Below are 10569 nucleotides of genomic sequence, written 5' to 3' on the forward strand. Positions count from 1 at the left end.
ATTTTAAACCTATATTAATCAAACAGACTGTGCATCCATGTATGTGTTTTTCTGCAGGGTCATGAAACCCAGGCATCTGAAGCTTGGTATACATATATGCAAAGGTGACAGACACATTTCTGTATTGCTGGCAGGGTACAAAACAGAACTGAAATTCTGAAACTGTAATTGAAGAAGGCTGTTAAAGTTCACACTTTTTTAACTTCATGATTTCCTGCTCATTTAATCTCCTCATTCATGGACTAGGGAAATGACATCATAACAAGATGTTAAGTTAAGGTTTTGGTCCACTGAGTAAACAAGGTATTTTCTAGCAGTGGGGTGGTTTTTATTTTTTTTAGGCCTGATGGAGCAGGCAGCTTTTTAGCATCTTATTTTGAATTTGTGACTTCAGTATTCATTTTAGCATTAATTTTTGTGGCTTCAGCATTAATTTCTGAGGCCATGTTGTTGTGCTCTGCTCTTCAAGAATAAAGGTAACAATGCCTGAAAAACATAGTGCCCACTAAGAGCCATCTTTGAAAATAGATATAAGCACAGCTTTTAGTTAAAATTTACAGTTTCAAAATCATTTGGTTTGATAGCAGAATATTTTTCCCTTTACAGCATGTAGGGAAAGGTATGGTGAGAGAAAACAGTTATTGCACAACTGGAAGACCCAGTGGCATTCTGAGAGATGGATAGAACATTAAACAAAAAGTACAAATCTATTAGAGAACAAACAGACATGAGTTGTGGCTCTAAGCCTGTGTAACACCCCCATGGGGATAAGTTCCACTGAACTGATGGGATCTACATTTGGGTAAACATGCAGAGATCTAAGATGTTCAGTTATTTCAATCAAAAATTCTTCATTTATTGCAAGCCTAGTAAATGTCATCACATATGGCACCATAACCTCCATAAGCAAGAACATAAGGCCATTATTTTGTTCATCAATAGAGTGCATGGTCAGTTCTTACAAAGGGGAAGTGTGAGCAGTAGAGTCCCTCAGGAATTTGTCATGGGATCAGTGCTTTTTAACTTGTTCATAAACAATTTGGAGTTAGGTGGCCAAGTTTCCTGATGACACTAAATTATTGAAAGCTGTGAGAACAAAAATGGATTGTAAAAAGCACCCAAGGGATATTTCAGGCAGTAAAGTGGCAAATGATATTGTGTGAACTAGCAGAAAATGATTCATATGGAGACAAAAAATCCCAACTTCGATAGGATCCTAGCTGCCCATAAAGAAATCTTGTTATTATGGTAGACAGCTTGAGGAAAATGTCTATCCATTGTGTGGCTTCTGAACAAAGACCAATTCTATGTTGAATGTTATTTCAAAAAGAACTGAAAAATGTAACTGTCAATATAATGGTGCCTTCATACAAATACTTGATGCAAGTACATTTGAAATACACAGCACAGTTCTGGTCATTATGCATAAAATGATATTGCCAAACTGGAAAAAGAGCAGAAAATAATAACTAAAATGATCAAGGGACTGGGACAATTCACCTTTGAGGAACAATTACAATATTTGGGGCTGTTTGTCTTATAAATAAAAAGCAAGTAAAGCATGTTATGATCAACATGTGTAAATTTATGCACAGTACGGTGAAAATAGGGAGTTTTTCTCTTTTTCTCATAATCCTAGAATCCTGGGTTGGTCAGTGAATCTGGATGGTGGGAGGATCAGAACAGAAAAAAAGAAAGGATTCCTTCATGTATACGTAGCAACACATAGTTAAACTGTGGGATTGTCACAAGATAGCATTATGATGGCTTAAAAAGGGAACCGGATGAATTCATGGACAGTGGGGGCCATGAGTGGCTACTTATCAGGATGCCTATTATTACCATTATCTCAGGAGGACTGTCTTTATATCAGTTGCTGGAGGATGCTTTTGCACTCATGCCCTGATAGTGGCTTGCCATAGACAACTGATAGTACATTGTGTGAACAGAAAGTTGGACCAGATAGACCATCAGTCTGGCTCTCTTTATGTTCTTAAAACAATCATCAATAATAATTAAAAATTATTTATATTTTCCCGCCTCTCCCAAGGTGGATTGAGGCAGGATTACAAACCAATAAAATACATACAAAACACATCAATAAAATACAATAACAATAATTATTCCATTAAAACTATCTCGCCGTCTGTAGCAATGATAAGATTATATTATGGTCAAGAAGTTGAGTGATATCTCCTACATGAGGTCAGGTGGGTAAGCTCGCCAGAAGAGATCTGTCTTAAGTGCCTTCTTAAATGCCTCCAAAGAGGCAGTATGGCAGATCTCTACCAGGACGCCATTCCACAGTTTCAGAGCAGCTACTGTGAAAGCTTGTTGGGAAGTCGATACAAGTCTGGTTGACTGATTTTCTAACAGATTCTTCCCAGTTGTTCTGAGAGCGTGGGACGAATTATGTAGGGAGAGGCGTTCCCACAAGTAACTCGGGCCCAAGCCATGTAGAGCTTTAAAGGTAATGACCAATAATTTATACTGCAAAACCAGCACTCAGCTAGGAAAAAGCCCCACTTAATTCAGCAGGATTCAGTTCTACAGGACCAGCATAGCACACTATTTCCTTCTATGTTGTGTTTGCATGGGAGGAGGAATCTAACCAAAATGAAAAAGGCGTTGTTTAAGCTTTGTTATTATCACTGGGGGGGGAAAAACAAGAACCCACTTTAAATCAAACAAATATTCTACTTGAGAAAAAGAGAGGCCTGTAAATAATGTATCATGAAAAAATATTTCTGAAATTGATTTTTTTAATATTAAAGTACAAAAAAAACCTCTACTTGTGAACATCCAGGGCTTGTTTAAAAATTTAACAGCATACCAAGCAATCCAGAGTTTATCTAATTTGTAGGAGACCAAAATTTATTCTGTCTGCACTCTTTGAAATAATAGTTATTCCTTGGAATATCCTATCTTTAAATTTCACATGCAAACATGTGGTAATTTTAATTAGAGCATTTTTAAAGCAAACCCTAAGGGGAGGAGAGCATACATAGTTCATCATTTTGAAAAATAATTTAATTACTGCAGTAAGCATTGTAAAAGATATTTTTAAAGAAAAACACACATCAGAAGAATATACATTCTAAGAAATTAAAATCCTGTACATTAGCAAGGAAAGAATTATTCAACTATAGGGATTAATCTGAATATTGATCCAGTTGGAGTTAATCATGATGCAATTCCATTGCAACCAATAAACCAAATTCTTCATGACTGTTGTTTTCAATGTGACATACTCATGTCTGATGTCAGCTTGAAAATCATTGTAGTCAGCAATTATTTGACATCTTAGAAGCAACGACTCCCAACTTAAAGCTTCCAGGCTTTTGTTAAAAATAAACTAAATGTAAAAATAATAAAAATGAGCTAAATAAGCTATAAAATAAATGTAAAAAATAAGGTGAGCCTTTAATTTAAAAAAAAACCAATTTTAAAAGGGTTAGCATATAATATTTAAAAGGGTATAAGGGGATGTCCCCAGCATGGCAGTTATGCAACTTCCAATTCTGATTATACCCTCTAGGTATTTCAAATATATAAAGGGATAATATATTGTTTGGCATTTTGGAGTCTAGAGGTGTATGTATGGCTGCCAATATTTAACTTGGAATAATATGTGCAGCAGGACTGGAGCTGTTATCCAATACATACACTCCTTTCTCTCCAGGACTTTACAAGGCACTGTGATTCACCTACCAGCTATCCTGGACCACTGTACATAGTTATTATTCAGACATATTCATGTACAACATTTGTCAGAACATTAGAGTGCAGCTGTGTGTTAGAAATTATCTAATTTCTAGCACATTATATCTAAATATGACCTGCACATTTAAAAATACATACACATCCTCTTCTCTCACATTCATCTACACATCACTTTATAACTGCTCTATGGAAAGATCCACACATGATACATTCTAAGTTACAGACAATGAATCCATTTCAAAGGACATGACCATTTCTTAAGGGCTGCTATTTATATAGTGGTCCAAATGACTGGTTTGCACATGATGACTGAAAGTAGAGGATGTATATGGATCCAGATGCAAAAACTATTTGAAGGTATCGGAAACATTTCACAACCATCATACTGATATCTTGTTCATTCATGTGCTTTCCAAATGGAGCATTAGCATAAAAGATAAAGTTCTGGAAAAAACAAACAAACAAGCCTACCACAATCAAAAAATTAATCTAAGTTTAATTAATCAGTCTTATTCTGCAAAGGAGTGAAGTAATCCATATGCTGAAATCTGAGAACTTCATTGCCCCAACTGGTCCATCCAGGCTGCAAATTCCGAGCAAACAGCTCCAGACATTCTACCTCTGGATTGGCATATTCTTTCAGAATCTCTGAAGAGAAAAAATGAGGGTAAAAATATTAACAATGAAGATGGTGATGAAGAAATAAAAAAGCTATTGCTTTAACAGCCTCTAAGCTATTGGATGATGGGGAAAAATCAAATGTTTCATTTTAAAAAGGAGAAACAATAAATCAATTTCAAGGCTTTTATCAGCCAGTTTTACTATCTATAGTCAGAAAAGTATATGAAATACATGATCTTGAGAGTATGAACATACAAAGTTTCCATCTACTCTGATTTATTGGTATTCACTCAAAGCCACAGAATGATAATTTCAGCACCTCCACAAATAGCCATTAAGTTGTCCCCATCAATATCCCTTGATGGGGACTGCTAAATTTGTGGACAGTTATATTTATGTTTAAAATTTTACTTCTTGGAATTCAATGTATAAGCTTAAAAACAACAGTGCCAGGTATCAATTGATTTTACTGATCAGTTCCAGGTTATAATGTTTTCAGCCCATGCCTATGGATGCCTACTCAGAAAAAAGTCCCACTCATTCAAATGGGAATTAAATTGGCATTGTGCCAATTTACAGCTTCATACTTGCAGGCTTAGAAGTGTGAGCCAAATCACAACAAATCTGTGGTTTACATTTGAAGATCATGCTTAAATAATTAGTTTACAGATGGTTTACAGATGGCTGAAATAATTCCTTCACAGAATTCCTTCCTAGGACTTCAGGAAAATGCTATTAGGCAAATCATTACAGTTTGAAGGCATAGACTTCAGAGTTTGAACCAGGGACAAATGGTTAGCCGCTGTGGAAAAGAATGCCATACTAGATAGGTCTTTGCCTGATCCAGCACAGTTGTTCTTGCAATCTTACAGTTCTAGAGTGATTTCAGCCATGCAGTCTCTGAGCATTTTGACAACAATTCAACAAACTCTCCAAAAGAAATCACTTTCAATTTTCAGATGCAATGCAATAACATCTATAGGTCCAGGGATTTATCAATTCTGTACTGACCTAGCAGGGGTTACTGTGCTTCTTAGCCTTCAAGTGAACTCAAAATACAGCTACATAAATTTCACTGACTAGAAATGCATACTTCAGCACTGCTTCTTGTGCCTTAATAAGGCAGTTCTGACTTATTATACCAGAACAGGAATGAAAACAGGATAAAAATGCTTGAAATGAAAATAAATACAGATTAAAACTAGTTCTGGTTCATCAGAAGCTGGAGTTTTACTTGCTCCTTATTTATAAATCCATACCAAGATGTGTCGAAGAATGGTTATTGTTTAGGTTTACACTGGAATTCAACTATTTCAAAACTGTTGAGACTTTAGCAGAAACTGAGAATGTCTACCCACTGTTCACAAAGTGTCAATTAATTAAATCTTGTTCAGCATGTAAATCAGTGTCACCCCACCAATGGTAAACATGACCCCTTGTTCCAAACACCTTTGCTTATTGCTTGAAGTATCATTTCTGGAAAGTTTAGCAAGAAACACATATGATAGACATAAAAAGACTAAGAAACATTGTAAAATTAAAAAAACTGTGGTAACTCACTTCAAGCTTATTCAGGGAAGTAACAATGGCTGGAAAAATTGCCTGAAATTCAGCCCAATATATTTTCCACTGGAAGAACATCCACAAGTACTATTGGTGTCAACACTACCACTACCCTGTCCACATACTTGCTTTCCTCAAAATGCCTCTACCAAAGTTTGCTTCTTTATCATCCAAACTTTAACAATTTTTAAAAACAGTTTGACTTCATTACTACCAGCACTGTAAACAGAAACACAGAAACTTCTTTAGACAGCTATTGCTGTAACATAAAATGCCAGTGTTGCTCATTTATCTTGTGCTGGAAAGGGGAATCTCTTCAGCAAGAAGGCTGCTAGACAATTTAATAAAATGTAACATTTGCACAAGTCTTAGCAGACTTAGGAGAACTTGCACATAATAATTTCAGAGGTGGCTTCCCACCCCTGTTCTGAGATGCTGCTTTTGCTGATGTTGCCCCTCCCAACCATGATACCATGCAGCAACTCTGCTCTCATCTCTTCAAAGCCTAGAAGCCTACTAGCCTTTTGAAATGAAAGAGGGAGAGGGAGAAAGACAGATAACAAGTGACACTGGCAAACATCTCAGTGCAGCTGTTTCATATAGGGCAGTACTAAAGTGTCCACACATACTTCTACAATTTTTTCCATTGGAAAAAGGAATAGCCATTCATATACACAAGTGTCAGAGTGCCACACAGTTTCTTATACTAGTACTTGATGAGGCATTCTGTGATAAGGCAAGCAAAATACTAGGCAAGTACAAGGCTATTCCTTTATGAGAATAATTTTTATTAAGTAAGCCATCCTTTTTGGATCTGTATTAAGTATACATTTCCACAAGGCCACACTTATTACTATGGTATATTATTTTCCACTTGATGCATAATAAACACACCAAGTTTGTATTAAACATGCCAGGTATGTGTTTCAGTCTTATTTCTTTTAAACAAAGGAGCAACTTATGAAGTTGTAGGGAAAGTTGCAGTGTTCTTTTCTTTTTTGCAGTTCTCCCATCTGCATCCTGTACCAAAGTGGATTTGAATGGGAGTCCAAAGTGCTTTTGGCTTGGTTTTCAAATATGTGTACTGTATTTTAATCATGAATTGCAAATTATCTGTTCTAAGAGGGCTACAATGTGATTTTTCAATATGGATAATTATAGAAATTGCAATGCACAATAAACTCCTGATACAGCAAAACATGTATGTAAACAAGTTGGTAAATAATTAATTAAAACTTAAAGCCAGTAATGTTCTTTCTGGATAGTAAAAGTTTAGCCACCTTATTAATGGATGTTCTTATATACTGAAAATATTTATGTTCCATTCTTATAAAAAATAATGCTCAGAATGAATTCTGAGGTTCAAATAGGTTCCACCTTAGGGTCACCAGTAAGAAATAACTTGAACGCATAGAACAACAACAGCAACAGAATGAACTACAACTAAAATCCATTGATATATCATTAAATATTTCATATCATCTTATGTGCTGATTTAAAGAGACTAATCTTACAAATGTTCAGTAAAAAAAAGACCTACCCAAATATCTGAAGATACTAGGTGTTCAGTATCAAGATGAAGTGATGTTTCTCAACATTTAAGGTAATAGTCCTATGCATATTTTGTTGTTGTTGTTGTTGTTGTTGTTGTTGTTAAGCGCCTTTAAGTCAACTCCTACTTACAGTGACTCTAAGGCAAAGTATCATCATTCCAAACAGGGTAACTGTAACCACTGGCAGCAATACCAGACAATCTGCAGCAGAGAGAGATCAAGTGAGAAACAGCATAGCATGAAATGAGGAATAGGGCCATTCCACCTTTCCTCTTTATCCCCCTTTTATTGTCTTTTTAGATTGTAAGCCCATTGGCAGGGATTGCCTTTTTAAAGAACAAATGTATGTAAACAATGCAGAGAGCTTGTCTGGTTGAGTTTTGAAGTAGAGTAGACCTTTAGCAAAGAGTCTCAAAGATTAAAACACTGCTGAAAATTTGTTAAAGGACTAACAAATTCATTATGACAGGAGGTTCCACAGACCATTATCCACCCCATTAGATGGATGAAATATTATGTTGAGCTACATGTTTCTATGGGAAGTGTCTTTTCCTTCTCCAACATGAATTAGAACCAGCAGGGGGGGAAACCTGCTGTAATCTAAACTGAATACAGTGGTACCCCGGGTTACGAAATTAATTCGTTCCGCGGTTAATTTCGTAACCCGAAATACCTTCGTAAGCCGAATTCCCATAGGCGCTAATGGAAAAATAGCTCTCTGCTGCCCTCCGGTGGCGGAAAATAGCGCCGCGGTTTTTTCGTAACCCGAAGAAACCTTCGTAAGCCGAAGCAATAAATCCCTATGGGATTTTTTCGTATCCCGAAAAATTCGTAACCCGGCGCATTCGTATCCCGGGGTACCACTGTATTGGTTTCCATATTTACAGAGAATAGCTTAAATACAGTTAGAAAGACACATCAAAGTTGTGAGCATTAAACATAGAACATGTATCGTTAGAAACTCCTAGAGTTAAGTGCACTGCAGGAAACAAAATGTCTATTTTTGATTACTTGCTTTAATTTGCAAATTCCTCTTACTGCAGAGAAATAAATTGTTATAATCAGTCACTAAATGGCTACATACACATCAACACTACTCTGCAAATGCAACAAGAAATAAAACACAAAGGAAAAATGCTAATATCACTACACTGGTAGCTTTCTAAAAACAAAGCATAAATGTATGTAGCTGACTGGGATTTCCTGTGATCATTCCAACTTTTCACTCATTTTTCATATTGTTCAAAATAGGGTAGGAATTTGGAACCACTTCCCTCTACTGGCAAATCTAGATATATATTTTTCATGATTACACATACTTTATTTTTCTACAGCAACTGACATGGTTATGAAATATACTCACAGACTCTATTCTGGAGATTATTTGTTTGAACTTTGTTTCTTAGTTTTCTATGCACTCTTTGGAAACAGTGGTTTGCCAGATTTTGAGATAAAGATATGAAGTGTGGAAAGTATAACATCTACCAGGTTCCTTTTCCCAAAGATTGTGTTCATTAAGATTGTGTTCGTTTTTTTTTAAAGAAAGAGGGAAAATTCTTGCTGATGTCATCTAGCCTTGCCAATTCAGCAATCATCATGGTGCTTCTTCATTAACAGTGTTTTATTTTGCTTAATTGTTTTTATTTTTCCTCAGAACTAAATGACAAGTGCTCTTCATAACCTTTTCTTATAACCTTGAAAGTCATGAAGTTTGTTCTAAACAGAGTAGGGGTGGCTTAACAGGACTGTGGTCATAATAATTTTTGTATGGAAGGCATTTCTTGTCCGTAACTATCTTCTCATCTTTTCATGTTCTTTATAATAATGTGGAGAATGGAGATATCATTTTTTTATATAATTACATTTTGTGCATTAGCTTCTCTTTGCTTTCTTTAAAAGCTGCAACTCAAGAAGGTGTTCTTTTTAAAAGGAATAGTTGAAAAGATATCTCTCTCCTTCACTAGGTACACAGTATTATGAAAGCATAAGTGAATCTATTTTTCTCAAAGTCATTTATATGTACTGTAGAAATAAGAAATCTTATCCTATGCTTTTTACAAACTTATTATCATAGTCTTATAAAGTCCTACTGTAATTAAAATAATTTTCTGCAGAAACCATGTGTGAATTTTGTGTAGAATCAGGCCTGAACTACAAAGATTCTTGTCAGTCCACAATTCTTCTCATCAGGGTTTCTCAACATGCAAAAACATGATTTCAACCATTTTTTGAATATTTTTGAGTATTCTTTCCATGTTTGCCATTCTCTTCCACTTTTCCATATTTCTGTTACAAGGAAGCACTGCTTCTTCTATACAATATCCTGTGATCGGTCTAAATGTATTCATCATGACAGAAGTTTTAATCTTTTGAATACTTATAGATCAGTTATAGTTATGAAATAGATATGACTCAAATATGGATCAGGATCAGCATCTTAAGTTATACCAGATAGATCCTGTAACCAAATGCTACCTGTTAGAATTTCTGTAACTGTAACTAATGTGCACAGACCTTTAGCTGAAACACTCAAGTGCAACTTCCCAGGAAAGGCATTGGGTATGATCTGATAGTCAACTAATTCTTGAAGATCAAACTCCTTTTAAAAGTAGCTATAGCAACTGCAAACCATAAAGCAGCAAATTAGATAGCCACTGTGATCTAGCTAAGAAGTGTGAAATGCAAATTGAATTCTATAGTAAGTTCCTTCTAATGTCAGAGGAAAGGTCTTGTCCATCAGAAACTAACATTACAGATAAATGAACAAAAGTACTCAACTCAATCAGTGAAAGCATCGATCCCTACAAAAATATGCTGGTTTACAGAACTTTTTCAAGAACATACCTGCAAGAGGGGGTTTATGTGAGTGAAGGGTGCAGGGTACACTGACAATTAATTTTTGAGCTGGAATTGGTGGAAGCTCTTTACCTTCTGAGATCCTGTTGTATAAATGAAAAAAAAGGTGAGAGCTCTCAAATAAGAAACACAAATACCTTGATAGAAAAACTGATGCTTTCATAGGTGTGTTCCTGCCCCCAAACCTCAACACAAGATGATAATGATGATGATGATGATGATGATGATGATGATGATGATGATGATGATGATG

The 10569-nt window shown here is 35.5% G+C and overlaps 1 protein-coding gene across 6 annotated transcripts in view; it reads right to left on the bottom strand.

Moving 5' to 3' along the window:
• Positions 1-1984: 1984 nt before the first annotated feature.
• LOC121917288 (N(6)-adenine-specific methyltransferase METTL4-like) overlaps positions 1985-10569 on the bottom strand; it is a 30736-nt gene continuing 22151 nt past the window's right edge. For 4 of the 6 annotated variants that reach the window (XM_042443102.1, XM_042443099.1, XM_042443101.1 and 1 more), the window contains 2 exons: positions 10305-10399; positions 1985-4371 (listed from right to left, as the gene is read on the bottom strand). In XM_042443102.1, the coding sequence (XP_042299036.1) occupies positions 4223-4371; positions 10305-10399 (244 nt within the window). In that variant the 3' untranslated portion in view covers positions 1985-4222. Of the gene's footprint in view, positions 4372-5904; positions 5974-7447; positions 7662-10304; positions 10400-10569 lie in introns of all 6 variants that reach the window. The other 2 variants (XR_006100998.1, XR_006100997.1) reach the window with 2 other exon arrangements.

The sequence above is a fragment of the Sceloporus undulatus genome, unplaced genomic scaffold, assembly GCF_019175285.1.
Source record: "Sceloporus undulatus isolate JIND9_A2432 ecotype Alabama unplaced genomic scaffold, SceUnd_v1.1 scaffold_14, whole genome shotgun sequence".
NCBI lineage: Eukaryota > Metazoa > Chordata > Lepidosauria > Squamata > Phrynosomatidae > Sceloporus > Sceloporus undulatus.